This window comes from Lissotriton vulgaris, chromosome 3_1, assembly GCF_964263255.1.
Source record: "Lissotriton vulgaris chromosome 3_1, aLisVul1.2, whole genome shotgun sequence".
Classification (NCBI taxonomy): Eukaryota; Metazoa; Chordata; class Amphibia; order Caudata; family Salamandridae; genus Lissotriton; species Lissotriton vulgaris.
The window spans coordinates 916,221,241-916,237,173 of record NC_141689.1 but is presented as its reverse complement, the minus strand read 5'-3'; the positions used below and the strand labels follow the sequence as shown (position 1 = coordinate 916,237,173).

At 42.1% G+C, this 15,933-nt stretch overlaps 1 protein-coding gene across 1 annotated transcript in view; it reads left to right on the top strand.

Moving 5' to 3' along the window:
* CEMIP2 (cell migration inducing hyaluronidase 2) overlaps window positions 1–15,933 on the top strand; it is a 336,915-nt gene that overhangs the window by 296,835 nt on the left and 24,147 nt on the right. The window contains exons 20-21 of the mRNA XM_086961256.1: window positions 565–784; window positions 2,257–2,358. Of these exons, the coding sequence (XP_086817382.1) occupies window positions 565–784; window positions 2,257–2,358 (322 nt within the window). The remainder of the gene's footprint in view (window positions 1–564; window positions 785–2,256; window positions 2,359–15,933) is intronic.

Here is a 15,933-nt window from a genome sequence, read left to right as displayed (position 1 = left end):
CTTTTTCTCTCCCTCCCTTTCTTTCGGTAGTACATTTGCTTTCTCTATTCCTTATCATCTTTCCCTATTTCTACTTTTTTATTTCCCCCCTTCTGTTCTCCCCAATCAGTGTATTTATCAGTGCTGTAGCAGAAAATACCGAAATGTTGAATTTTTCTAGAGAAAAGAACTGATAGAAACACAAGCAAACTTTTAGACCAAAGTGTAATGCAAATTTCATCGTTATTGTTTGTTTAACAGTAGCATAGCGGGCAAGACCAACACAAAGATGACATGAATTTTATTGACAGTTATGTTTGGATTTTAGTCTGACAAGTACTTAGTTAATTGACCTTGGTTTCCATGACTGTTTGTTCAATTTGGGTGAGTATCTGTTTTTTACCAATTCATGTTATCCAGTGCTGGTTGTTGTATCTTTTGTAACACGTAAGATGTCAGTGAGGTGAGATTTATCTTGTGATTGTATATATGTTCGGTGCCACCAAGTGTGATCTCTAATTTTTGGCGTGATATGTTGCTCTACCAATATAAATCTAACTGTTGTGTAACACTTCTGCTTTGCAGGTTGCTCTTCCTGTTTCTCCAGGCTCAGCACAGTCGAGACGGGCACAGTTACTGCTCTACTGAGGGATGTGAGCGAGTCAAGATCCAGGCCGCTGCACAGTCAAGAGATGCCAGTAACTGCATGGCTAGAGCGTATCCAAAGTATTACAAATCACCCAGTGTTGTAAAGGCCATGCCAGCTAAGAGCACTGCACTTTGCAAGAACTGTGGGGCGACAAAGGTAGTACAATAATCCTGTAGATAGTAATGAATAATGACTGCTCTGCCTTAAATTAATCCACTTGTACTTGCAATCTATTCAGTTAATTCACCATTAGTGTGGTTTACACTGGAGTTGTTCATGCGATCCTTCTTCACGTTTTCTGGTCATTATTTCAAATATTCCACACCCATAATTTTGTGATGACTTAAACGTCTCTTTCTGTAGTACCTTTTTAAGTGACCTCAGTGTTGTCATGCAAACAAAGTATGTTACATCATGCTACAGTGTTGTGACCTTTTGCTTCTTCTGAGTTATCGCACAAGGGAGGTTTTCTGATATGAATCGCACTTCAGCCTATAATTACCGATAAATCATAACAGAGTGTCCTTAACACTTCATCTTACTATCTTTCTATGTACAAGGAAAATGTTCTCCAGTAAAAGTCAAGCATTAACATTCATTCCTTTGTACTAGTCCTAAAGTGTATATCAGTGCTAGCTGCTTTGAACTATCCCTTCAGTTTCACCTACTCTGACAAATAATAAGATATTGTTAAAGTATTTTGTTATTGCATAATTTGTAAAATTGTTCAGTACTACCGGGGGCGTAGCTTCAGGGGGGCTGTTTGAGGTGTTACATCCCCCCTAATAAATTTATTTCCTGGTAAATATTTGGGACTTTCAGTTGGGTATTGAGAGGTTTCCGTTGGATTTCAGCAGGTATATTTACATACACACAGACAAAAGCGCACACACGTGCGCACACACGTGCGCACACGCGTTCTCACTCTCTGCTTTGAAAGTTTTAAAAAATGTTGGTTATTATACAAAGTATTGTATTTTCTCCCACTTAGGCCCCCTAGCAATCCAAATTTGTTTCTCTTTCCACTACAACATTAGCCCCTCTCATGCACCCTGCTTATCGTATAATGTATTTTAATATCATATGTCGGAGTGATTGTTGGAAAATCTGAACCTCTTACCCCATCTTACTGACCAAGTTATGCTCTTGAGTACTACTGTTGTGAACATAACACAGGTACATGCTGCGTGACCTTCAGTGTTTCAGAGATGCCCAAAACATGGTGATAATGTTTAGTATTGCAATAAAACAAACAACTATAAGTGCAATCAGTTCTTTACTTAAAGTTAGGTCTGCTATTTCACACTTTCATTTTAGGTTCATGTTTACAGTTTGAGCAGTGCAAGCTTTAGATATTGGAGTATGAGGTTTTCCAATGGCAATGTTTTTAAGAGGGTGGATTTGTGATGCATTGAACATATAAAGAAAAAATATTCTTGTAAAAAAAAACTGTCACATAGAGATTAACGTAAAGAAAAACATAAGCATGCGTCAGTAAGACCAAACTAATTTCCATCACAATTAAACCTGTTTCTGGGATTGCTGGATGTCTGACCTTATTTTATTTTTCTATGTAAAAAATTTAAACAAAACACTAAATTTGCCACTATTTCTATTTTGATCAACAGATGGTGTTTACCAGTGACCTCCATAAAACCTACCTCAATGTAAAGCTTCAGTCGCTCAGTAAGACAGAACTACAGCAAGGGAACAGCGGGGCTTTTATATCTGTAAGTGGTTTATTATGTGTTTTTTCTAATTTAAAAATATTTCTCAAAATGTTTGGCAAGGCGATCCCTCTATTTCAAAAACTGTTTTGATATTAATGTTTGTATTTGGGTGATGATCTCTTATTACATCATCAGAAGAAATGTGACTTTGTAAGAGTTGTTGCATAATTTAATCACTGATGCTTTAGATGTGCTTGTTTCACTGTCCCCCACTCTCTGTGATTAGTTCTTTCTGGACAAACATTTGGCAAATTGCTATTCTAAATAATCTGCTGGGCGTGTCTTTAAGTTGCCAATCTGACCTTAAGAACCTGGAATTCAACATGTGTGGTTACATACCCTACTGTAGTACTTCAGCATAAGGTGCAAGTACAAGTAGGTCTGGGCTGATGCTTGAGGTTCAATCAAAGCCTAAAGATGCCTTTGATGTAGCCCCTTCTCATGGTACCCCATGGGCACTCCATGAAGTATTAGCAACAGGACGGTGTATCATCTACCTAGCTTGAAGGATTGGTGCCCCCTAACCCTTGATGCTCTGTATGAGCAACAACTTGATGTCTGTGGTACGGGAGATGGTTGCCACAATCATGCCCCATAATAAGTCTAGTGGTTCTAGCAAAAACCATAAGAGTAAAAGCAAAACTGGTACAACAGCCACAGTTGTGCAAGAGAGGTGCCCTTGATCAAAGACATCTGTCAGACCACTGAAATTTGTCATGAAGTAACAATCTTAGTGTACTGGGCCCTGTACCAGACGGTCATTCCTTCTGTCTAGGCTCAGGAGTGTTGGCTCCTGAAATCCACAGAAGTGCCAAACCTTGGCTCTGCAGACACGTCTGGTGATAAGGCTCTGATTTCCCATCTATTCAAATAATGATTTAAATAAGGTTTGCCCTGTCAAAACCCACATATCTCCAAAAGAGAGATGTGGGCGACTGGGACATCAAAGCATGCAGCAAATTTGTTTGTGGGTTGCTTTTACACTCCAAAATGCAGGATGCTGCCAGCATTTGTGGTGATACCCACCTCCTCACATTTTCTGACTTGGAGGTTAACAGTGAAGATTGTGCAGATTTGACAGCATACACCCATGATGCCCTTTTGGTGTTTCTCTTAACCTTTGTTCCTGCAGGAATCAAGGTCCAACTACATATCTCTTAGCTAAAGGTTTTCTAGGTCGAGGGACTGCTGTGGACCATTGCCTCGTTCATGACATTGACTGTCTTGAATTTTTCCGTATAGTTTTTATAAAACAGAAACATTGTAAAAGAGTTAATCAGAAAAGTAGAGTGACCTGGCTCCAATGACTGAAAACATCACAATAGCAAAATAAATACATTAATATTGCAATCTAACTTCTATTTCCAGCAAAGAAAAGTAGAAGTAGCAGCAATAAACCCATCTTTTGAACTCATGAGTGCTGAATTGTCTTGTGACTTAAGTAAGGGTTGTGGCAGTGATCATGACTCACTTAAGATTCCAGGATATTTAAATCCACTGTTTCCGACAAGACTTGCTCCTCAGAGAATCTTCTAGGACTCTTGAAAAATTATGCTGAAATAGTTGCTCTGTGTGCAGTATCCTATAAAACAAATGGGCATACCTCCTCAGAGTCGTGCAATAGTCCTACAAGAATTCCGACAATATGCCAGCTTAAAGCGTTTCACCTTGATTACTTAGCTCGAAGTCATGCCGCTTACCTCTGGTAAAATAACCAATTTGTGCTGGCTTTTTTCCCATTATGAGTGGTGTCTGAACGCTGCACCCAGATTCAGTCTGGTTGGTCGACAATAGGATGTTTGGATTATCCACTTCCTAAATTTAATTGACAGTGCTTCCTGAGTTTGTGAATGCTGTTGGTGATGTCACACTCATGACCATATTATTGAATTAGTAATGAGTGAGACATGTATGTTCCTGAACTGTACGGCAATGCACTGTCACTTGTTTCCTTGTATGCTGTAACAATAAAAATGTTTAAAAAGCTATGCAATATGTTTTCAACTACTAGCACACAAAAAATATAGTTTCAAAGATGGAGAGTGCCTCTCCGCCATTGGGAAAAATTGTAACTGTGCAGATCATGTATATTACATTCTCCTTATCCTGCACCACTGTGTGATAGTTTCCGTGGATCTTGGGATAAATGGCCTGCTGCTGGAAGAAACGTTATTGTCACTGAGTAGTATCAATCAGTTCTCCATCATGAAATTCCAGCATGAAATTGTTCATTGAATCGCATGATTTTGAAACAATTCCTGTTGCCAGGATGTGAAATGTTGGTACTTTAATGCAACAGCGGAACAACTATATACTCTTTATCAGCCCACTCATCTCTTTATTTGGGCTGCCTATTCCCTGCTACCTCAGCCAGATAATAGACGGGCCCCTGTGTCCGCCTCCCAAGTAGCCTATCACATTGTTCTAAAGCATGTTGAGTCATTGACGACAGCAACGCTCTGCTCGTTTGTGCTTTGCTGTTCAAAAGGAAATAACTTAAATGTATGGTAAATATTTGTACATTTATCCTCTGCTGATGGTATACTATGAAGAAAATGCTTTTGCGTTCAGGCTTTGACAAAGCTTGTTTACTGTAACACTCCTGCCTCTCAGTGTGCTGGGAAAATTGATGCATGATGTTTTTTTGGGGGGGAGGGGGGGCTGTGTTTCTGTGAAAATTACTTGTGTCTCAAGCTGCAACTTGTTTATCTTGAGCATTGTTAAAGAGTAGAAAAAACAAGCCTCTTCAAACTTTTCAAGACCTTTGAAATAGAAATATTTTACTGGAGTATCTGTACGGACACAACATCTACTGCCTTTGTCCTGACCTTGCAGGGAAGTACTGTTAAATCCGCAAAGAATATTGTAGCAGGGCAAAGAAACTCAATGCCAAAGTGACTCCGCTTATTTTATTTATTTTTTAAAGGAAATAATGCCTCATAAGGCAAAGAGGTAGTGTCCTGAGTGGCGTGCTCTTGTGTCACTGAAAAAAATGCACTCCCGAGGAGTGGGAACACCGTCTCATGTTTGAAAGAGTCAGTCATAATACCCAGTAAACCAAATGTATACTGCAGTGAGGGTTATTTTGATTTTGTCGCACTGACCTCCAGAACCTGCTTCTTCCACTGTGGCAATTATCCCTCTCATGAGCTGTGGCAGACATTTGGGGATAGAGTCAATGTCTAGGCCTCTTATGAAGCCTACTTCATTAGCCTCGAGGCCCTTGATGCCATCACCAACAGTCTAGATGTTGACCACTACTGGCTGAGCATCAACTTTGGAAAGTTCATTATAAAGCACACAAGCCCCATGTCTACTGAGGGCAATGTAAAATCGACCAGACCTTCGTCTTAGCCTCTCCCTCATTGACTGTGAACTCTCTGATGTTTTATTGACCCTTCACATTGATTAAAAACCTTAAAGACTGCTACCCTGAAGTATACCAGGCCTGCCTTAGCAATGGATCTTTACATCTCCAGCAAGATTTAATGCTTTTGGTACTCAGAGTTTTGGACATTTCCCTGAAACCATCTGTGATGATAGAGGGAGAGGTCTAGAGCAAGTAGGAGTAATTGAAGTGACTTTGCACTGTGGCCAAGGATCTGTTTTGCTTATTTTGACTTTTTGAAGATTGTGTAGATACATGACAAATACTTCTGCCACTTACAGGGTGATGCCAGAACTATAGGAAATGTATTCACTATTCCCCCCTTCTAGAAAAGAATACATGTCTTTTTTCAAATGTTTCCTCTTTGAATAGGAGACCCATCCCTTTTGCTATTAAAATCTTTGCTGTCTATTTTGGTTCATAAGCAATTTCATTCCTTGGCTCTTGTGGCATTAACCTGGTTATATGACTGGTCAGCCTCATTTTAGGCCTCGCCTATGCAGCACGAAAGCGCTGCATTGGAAAGAGACCTGTAGCCATCGATTGCCTTTTTCAGGTTAAAACGTGCACGTGTTCCATTGCCTTCAAGGGCAATGCGTGCACGTGTGGCGATTCCCTTGCGGGAGCGAGCACCACCATATGGTAGCAATTATCGCTCTCGCAAGGGAATCGCACAGCCCCCATCGCTCTTGCAAGGGAATCGCACAGCCCCGCCCCCCCCTCCCTGCTGCCTCGCGCGCTCCTCCCCCTGCTGACGGCAGCCTGCTACACTTGTGCTCGTTTGCTATGTAGCAGTGAAGCCTCTCTTTACAACCTCTTGTGTTGTTACCGTGTGCTTTGCTGCCTGTATATTACCCATTCCCTTTTAGATTTAGTTGCTCCTATCATTTCTCTTCCATCTCGGTATGTAAGCATAAAGATTTGAATAACATCATCATATTACTCAGTGCTTTGTCTTTCTAGCACATACTGCTCGTTTCTTCTGATCGAGCGTAGACCAATTATGGAGCTGCAGTGTTGCATACTGCAAGGGGGTGCGGCGCGGCAGGGAACATGGAACCTGGTACGCAAGGAACATACTGCGATTGACTGAGGGGGCTGTCATGCTGTGGGGGCAACGAGGGACCTGTGGGGGTCACAGGACTCGCAGAAGGCCACCCGCACATCGCCCACTTTATCCGCTGCAGCAACCAGAGTCCTGTGGCACAGCCTACACTCATATATCCACAGCGAGTGCCCCAGTGCCACTTGTCTCCTTGACACAGCAGAGGCAGACACTCCTGGAAGAGGAGGTGAGTGACTAGGAGCCACGAGGGCAGCCTGCCCGGTTGCACTGCACTCTCTGCACTGTAGCGCTCTGGCGCTGTCGAAGGCACCTCACTTTGCTTGGTCTTGTGGCTCGAGGTGCCAGCACTCGGCCTACAGCTTGCAGCACATAGCATAGCACACTGCTTACCTCTGCTCACTGTTGACTACCACTGCTCCTGCTCTCCGCGGCTTGCAGCTCGTAGCTTTGATCCACGGTTCCGATCCCTCTACCGCTGCTTACCACACCGGGATGCTAGGACGCCATCTGGCACCAGCCTGCCAGGCCTGCCGAGCCTGCTGAGCACATCACGCACCCTGCAAGGAGCCAGGAAATGAAACATCCTAAGACGGCCTAAGGTGGCCTAAGACAGCAAACGGCAAGTGGCCCACTGCAACACCCCCTGTAAACACCCCGTACGACTGGCTGAATGGTTCTCTGGGGGTGGAGGGGAATCTACTGAAGCCCACTGATGCAATATGAGGTCCGGGAGGGAGAGGCACACAGCTACTTCAATAATTAACAAAATGAAAAGAAAGTCTAAAGGGCTCATTGAAACTGCCACAGGAAATTCTGTGAAGGAAGAGCACGTGTCACCCCACCACTCAGCCCTAGTGGTGGTAGACTGTCTCAATCATCAAAACAACAAGAACTACTATCAACCAAAGATTTACACAAAATGTTCATTTGTGAAGGATGCAGGGGCGGTGAAATTCTCAACCAATGAAAACCTCTATGGCCTCACCTCCCCACTGCACCCAGAGGTTTTAGGCCAAACAAAAGCCGTAGGCAACAGGCCAATGCTGGCAATCAATGGGAATTTAAGCATGAACAAAGAAGCCCGAGGCGTAGGCTGCTGTAGGAACTACAGCTAAAAAAACAAGCTTTGGCATAGCCAATAGGTCTTGCCTTTGGGGCCTTATAAGTGTTTAACCATGCAACAGTTAATGCTGTTGCACCAAGGATATTGTGCTGCATAACTAAATACTTATAAGCACTCAAAATCGAGACCTATTGGCTATGCCAATGCTTGTTGATAGTTGTGTCAGAGAGGATGTTAGACAAATAGCCACCTCTCCTTCAAGTCATATGGAAGTTTCCATAGGATGGCATTGGGGGTGTACATTAAAGCAAATATGTTGAAAGCCTCTCCAGTTCTTTTCTACATTTCATGATGTACTTGCATTCCTCCAGAATGTTTTTTGCCTTTGATGATACCCAGCAGTAGATCTACTGCGAGTTGGATTGTCACTTGTATTCTGTAGTGGTATTCCACAAGAGGCTTTATTTTGTCATTGATAATTTTGTACTCGCTCGGTCAAGACCATGTCAGGGTTTGTAGCTTTTCATTTGCATGTTCCTCTAGTCAAGTATATGTGCAATGTAGGGCCGCTGCATTGGCTATATTTAATGATTTTTGCAAGCACTTGGCATTGATCATCATCTCTAGAGGTTATGCTCAGCATAAACAGGCCACGTTGAGTAGTATCGTTGGTGATAACTAAAAAGCAGTTTGTGCTAGCTGCCTGACCCCAACTTTCTCTGAGTTTGTGAATATTTGGTCTTATTTTGGTAGTCGAGGCAAGGAAAATCAGAATACTCAGTACAGTGACTTTTACACTTCTTGTCTTAACAACCCTCTTGCTTCTGAAGATCCACCGCCTATCAGCTCTTGTTGGACTCTGTGAGCATAACAAAGATACATACTGAAGGAAAGAGAAACATATTGTCGCAGTACCCAAGTGTTGGCTGGGTCAGTCAAGCTTTGAGATTTCCAAATTGCTTTCTGTTTACACTGTGCAAGACTTGTTAGTCTGCTTCCTTCATGCCCAAAGGTGTTCTCCAGTAGTGTAGAGGTTAGGGGTTGTTGCACTAGAAGCACAAGATTTACTATCACCGGTAATTTATAGTACTGCACTACTAATTTTTCTCTTTCATAACCCTATGTAAAAGGACCCATGGTTTTAAAATTGTCATGCCTAAAGACTAATAACAATAGTTATGTATCAATTGGAGAGCCATATTTACTAAAGCTCATATCCTGTCCTTGCACCAGTGTAGTATCTTTTAGTAATGGTGCCAAATAAACTTGATGACGTTATTGTTTTTGCACTCAGACACCAACAGACGTTTGCCAGGCCTTCTTGTGGTAATTTGTTCTAACTGGGGACCAAATGATGAGCATGATTAGAAGTGACAGTATGTTGATTTCCCCTCGTCTACTGCCAATCTGTATTATGGAGAGGGCGGGTCGGAAACTCTAACTGACTCTGGATGCTAATGTATGATCATGGTAAGCTACCAAATATTTAAGGTCAGACCTTTCAATTTTGACAGTATTCCCTTAGTTGTCTGTATTTTCTTGAGAGACACTAAAATATTTGCACACATAATTTTGTTCTTTTTATTCTTGAATGCTTGCCCTGTCACATTTCTCTTATTCGGCCCACCCTAAATTCAGCTGGAGTATGCATGTGTGCAGCCTAGGTAACAGCTTTGTTGGATGCAAGGACCTCAAGCTGACGACTTAAGAAGGACTTTACTGCAATGTGGTTAAAAATAGGATTTTTATGAAATCGTCACTCATTTTGAAGAGCTGGGAAGAAGCATTCATTCTGGCATACTCGGTTATTGACCGTTATGTGTACCTTTGCTGTGTCTTAAATACTTACCTCAATGCAGGTGATGCGTAAGTTGAGTTGAGGAACACTAAAACACATTTATCACAGTTGCAATAAAAGTGGGACTGTCAAGCAAGAGTTATTTTGTATTAAAGTACACCAGTTTAATAATAAATAAAATATATAAATATTTTTAGAGTAACCTCAGTCATAATACGTTGAAAGACACAAGCGGCAAAAGCTAGGCCAAAGGAACGGCACATGAATTGGAAAATACTTTCCAGGGTTATAAAAGCTGTAATTGCTTTGGAGTCGGTATATAACAGAATGCAATTTTTTTTAAATTTCTTTATGGTTTTATTGACGGAAACAAACATACCAAAACGTGACAAAATACCCATTACCAATGTTAACTACACATTGACATATACACACGTTCTTGACAGTGATCATCATAGCACAATATATGTCTAAGCGCCAAAAAGGAGAGAAGAAGTTAATATTATTGACTCCACAGCATGTAATAGGCTGTTGTATTTTGCTTCTAAGAAGATACATTTGGTATTGGCGAAATCTGAAGTGTCTGGCCCATACTGAGGACTATTAAAAATATGCCCATTTTTAAAAATGAACTAGTCAGCACAATTGAGCAAAATAAAAGATGATGTAGTCAACCAAAGAAAAGAAAAAAGAGCATCAACAAAAAAATACGAAACATAGTCAATGTTATACGTATTTGTAGACTATCCATTGCACGTCTATATGAATATCCGGGAAACCCGTTTACGCAGGATGACTATAGTTGTCTATTCGCTGATCAGTCGGTAGGCAAGCCTCGTTACTCTCATTTGGTGGAACATTCTACCTTCTTCGTGAGGAAAGCTAATTGGGTACTACAATGGGAATCCTAGGCTTTGTATCTCATAAACACCCTGGCATGCTGGTCATAACCCATACAGGTCAAGAGCATATGAAGAGGAAAAGAGAAAAGGAAAGGACGAAAAAGGAAGGAGGGAATTCAGTCATTCTGAGACAGTGCTGGAGATTTCCACAGATCGAACATGGATTACAGTGCAACACTATGGTAGCACATATGTGAGAGGAGAAGAGGTAATTGATTTAATTGATAGGTAATGATAGTTTCCATCCCTGTAACGTGTTAGGGTGGGCACTGGGAGACTTATCAATTTTAAGGCCCATTCCTGCAAGGCCTCCGCCCGCCCCCCAAGTATATACCATATAGGCTGCTGACAATAAACTGAGCCCAAACATTTAAAGATACTCCCCCCTTACACTGTAATTTATTGATAATCCATTCATATGAGACTGTCTTAGACATTTCTACTAACCCTTCATCATGAGTAGGTAGCTGAGTCAGTCACAAATGTCTTAATATTCAAATCCTGACAGCAGCGAAGGTTGTCACCAATGAGCATCTCATGTGGCATGTAAGGGATGGTAAGTAAGTCACACATTGCAACATAATCTTTTTTCTTAGTTAGGGCTAAGGGTACTTCTACCCAAGGGGACCTCTCCAATCTCTTTCTATGGTAGTGTTTCAGCTCTATATATTTCCATTTGTTCTTGTGGGATAGCTGAATTTCCTCCTGCACCACATCAAAGGTTTCAAGTTCCCCTCCCATTATCAACTGATCACCCATGGCTATTCCCATCCTACTTCATGCTTCTAACACACATGCCTACTCTCCACGCAAATGCTGGTGTCATTCCGCACCTGTGCTCGAATATGTAATCGGGCATCACACATAAGCAGTTCATGCAAAGGCCAGCTTTTCACCATGGTTTGGCTCATAGGATTCTTAGTGATTTTGGTGTTTTATGATTTTCATTATTGTACAGCAGGTGGTGGGGGGGGGGGGCTGATGTCCCACACGTGATGTTCTTTTTAATGCAAACCCATATAGGACTTTTCATTGTTTTCGGCCACCACTTTTGATAATTGAAGTGCTGTATAGTAGTGTTCAACACTTGGCAGACTCATGCCATGACATTTCTTATGAGCCATTAGCTCAGTGATCTTTAGCCTTGGCCTAATGCGACCCCATACAAAAAAGGCCTTAACACCTCTATCAATGGATCATAAGAGTGACTGTCCGTGGCAATATACCCAGCACATATGTGAAGCAAAGAACCACCATCATCTTCACAACCTGGATTCTACCCCATAGCATCTGGAACTATTTTGTTTAATCTGTGTTGATTTTGGCTATTGTGGATCTAACTTATTTGAGATAATTTTTTCTAGGCCTCTGTTGACATACACCACCAAGTATTTAAGGGTTCCCGTTGACACCTATAGTCTGCTATGGTTGCCATCTTTTTAATGCGTGACATAGGTCTGACTCTTGTCCCTGTTGACTTTGTAGGCTGATATCGCAGAAACATACTCTATGGTTGACATAAGTGATATGAGCGAGCTGTGTGAATTAAGAGTGAGCAGTATATTGCCTGCATATAGTAAAGTTATTGAGTGGTATGTCAGTGTAGAGACCTCCAGTATTGCAGTTGATTGGAGGATAGCCACTGTCAGGAGCTCCAATGCTATTAAAAATTGTAAATGTTATAAGAGCCTCCCCTGGTGTGTCCCCCTACAGATTAGGAAAGGATCCATCAGGATAATTGAGCAGTGGCAGCTTTGTAAAGCCATTTCCTACAGCCATTCGTACAGCCTCCCCTGGATCCAAACTTTGAAGAGTTCAGAACTTGTATTCCCTCCTTGGTGTCAAGTGTTTCTTACAGAGAATCCTTGGAGATCCAAAGGAGATGTTCTACACATGTGGTTATGGGTTGTTCTGCCCGGATGAAATCCTGCAGTCAGGGATAACATTTTTAAATTGTGTGACTAAAATCCCACCCTGGAACCTAATGTCTGCATACAGTGGAGAAATCAGACGATGGCTAAAGCATTGTTGCAGATCGTTCCCAGGTTTCAGGAAGACTGCAATCAATGCCTTATTGGAATGTTCTGCTTTTTAATACATTTTATATAATGTTTCCAATGCCTCTTCCTTGACCCACTTATAATGGTCACCTGGAAAGCCTGCACTATTCCATCCTTGATTGTTTCCCCTTCCAGAATCACCCTACCTTCCTCATTGAGTTGTCGAAGTGTTAAGGGGTGAAGAACCTGTATTTAAGTTCTCAGTCACCCACCAATTCAGTTTTATGGATCCCCTTATAATAATCAGCAAACTGTATTGCAATCTCCTGTAACCTACTCTTCAGCCATCACTTATTGTTATGGATGGCAGGAATGGTCATCATTGCCTCCCAGTGCTTGAGTTGTGCAGCCAAAACTCTTCACCTTGCTCACAATGGCCGGTTTCATGCTTGTGTAACATAAACTCTGCCTTGGCAGTGTAGACATTATTTAGAACCACTTTTGCCTTTTTAAATGTGTTGATGTATTAAAGGGATGTTCCTTTTTAATTCTGTCTGCTGTTTCACCCTACTCTTATTGGCCAGCGCAGCATCTCTCATCACCAGCCCTCGTATCTCATCATGATTTGAGCTAACCCACAACCCTTAGTTTTCCTTTAAAAATGTTACTATATGGGACTTCAGTTGGACTTTTTCAGTGGGCATTTTGCAGTGTGAGTCATTAAGGTTTCAGGGCTTCCTCAGTGGTTTACTCAGAATCCAGTAAGTGTACAGGTATATATGTGTGTGGTAAATTAATTTTACCGAATCATTTTTCCATATAATTATCAATAAAAGACAGCTCATTCAAATGAGAGGCAGAGTCCGTGGAATCTGAGTCATACGGGCTGTTATGGCATATAATGGAGAATCCTCGAGGATTGGATATCATGTTCCATCACCTCTAAGGTTCAGGAAGGGACATTCAACGTTTTATTGGCATTACACATTATATATAGTAAGATGGTACAATTGAAACCAATACAGTAGGCGTAACAGGTGAAAAGAAAGAGATAAGAACACGTGCGTAACAGGAGGCGTGTAAAAAGGCGTACACATGGGCGTGCACTGTACATGTCAGAGAAACGTCACAAGAAACGTCACATGTGGGTGGATACATAGAGAAAGCTGCAGGATCAGCAGAAACCTATGACCTGAATGCGCGCGCAACTGAGCATGACGTGTAACTGGGGAGAACTGGGGGCTTTGACTTTAGCACTAGTGGAGGAGACTGGTGTCTGGGATGTCAGGGCAACCTGTACCTATAACATATCTGGTATCTCGTGTTTGGAGGATGTAGTGTCTGAAGTAAAAGGTCTCTCGGGCAGAGGCCGTTCAATACTGAATGCTAGTGCGTGCATACGTGTCTGGGTGCAATGCGCGGAGCCATGGGCCTACCATGGTAACGGGTTCAGTAAATCACTTGCAAAGAGGACAGGAAGGCCGGGCCCTTTGCTCTGCAGCTGGGAATATGTTTACCTATTTCACTAGACTGGAATGTGTTTTCGAGGAGGCTGAGCAGATAACTGTAGGCAAAATACGATTTTGGCTGGCAGTCCAGGCCGAGCCGGGCACCGCTTCGCTGGCAGGAAGTAAGGCAGGGGTCAGGGATGCATACCAGAACGGCAGCTTTCAGAAACAGAAGAGACTTCGGAGCCTCAATTCAGGGCCTAGCTCGGCAGAGCCAGGAAAACATGGCTTCGCATTAAAAGTGCATCATGTAAAGACGTTGGCAACATAGGTTTAGAAACCAAATTAATGTTGCTTTCTTGGAGAACTTGGTAGATAACATGTTAACGTTGGACGCAAATGCATTTGCGTCTTCATTTTCGGCCATGGAGGGAAAATGCACGGAGGTCATGCATGTACATGGGACGTTGGGGTACACGATAGGGGACATACCTGGTCATATAAAATTCGATTTACCTCATGTGCAAGATCTTTAGAGGAATTCTCCAAGATATGACAATCTACCACTAATGGTGCTTCCTGTTGGGAACTCCAGTGGTAATCTGTCTTGATTGTGTCCATACACATTCTAGAGGTAAGAATATTCCCTATCAGAGGGGTGCAGGAGACGCAAAATGTCTAGTAGTTAATGGTCCTCCATAATATCTCTCAACACTGTCCTATATTTGTTTTTGACCATATCAAGCGGTCTCAACTTGTGCATAACTCTGTCCGGGCTTAAGTTCCAATCTCCCCCTAGGATGACGTGTGTTCTACTTAACTCGGCTCTAACGCTGTTGTGTTGAGAAAGAAAATCTGTTTTGTCACCATTTAGGACATAGAATGAACCTGCACGGTCCACTCTGGTGTCAAACAGTACTTTAGTAATGTCTATTGCTTCTCTTCATTTGACCAAGACTGTATCACTCTGGACTGAAGCAACTTCTTACCTAAAATTGTTCCCCCATCTCTTTCGATGTTCTGATGGGTGCAGCGGGGACTTCCACCCAAGACTGCCTACAACTAAAGAGGTATTGTCCAACCCAATCCCTCTTAAGTTTTCTTCCTAGGTCTGCACCAAATGGGTCTCCTGTAGAAGACCTATATCTAATTCTTTGGAGGCTAGGTAGTATTGTATTTTATTTCATTGAAACATAGTTTAACCCATTAACATTTAATGAGACAATGTTCAGAGGCATAGGTTGCGTGTCAGAACTATTATATGCATATGGTTGCCTGGATTAATAGTGTTTCACAGAACTCTTGAATCCTCAATCTCCATCTGTTATTGTACAAGGAAAGACTAAGCTGCCTTCTCTCTGTGTGGAGAATATGAAACTTGGAGATGTGTATATCTGCAGTTGCATATGTCAAGATACACAAACTGAGCACTGACTGGTCCAGTATCATGGATACTTGAACCATTTCACGCCTATCAATAGCTAGTCCCCCCTCCCTATGTTGGTCACCATGAACTGTTGGAGGAGTCACCAGCCCACCAGCAAAAACTTCTAATAGAGACTGGGGAAGAATGGTGCTGGGAGGAAGGAGGACAAGGGGTGGGGCATTGGATCCGCCCTCCCCCAAGTGAAAAGTCATAAGGGACTATTTGCCTCAAGCCTGAGCACTGATGGTCAGAAGTAGCGCATGGAGGGAGAGCAGGAGCATGGGAAACAAGAATAGGCTCATGATGAATTCAGTTAGATACGTCTCTTTGACTAGTTGGGATGTCCATTGCATAAGCAAGTATATCCACAGTACAATAACTCTGAGTCAGTATAATACCAGTGCACAGTAAAATACACAAGTTGGATAAAACAGTAACTGAGGTCAAAACATCAGTGCAACCCACCACAGTGTCTTATGTGCTA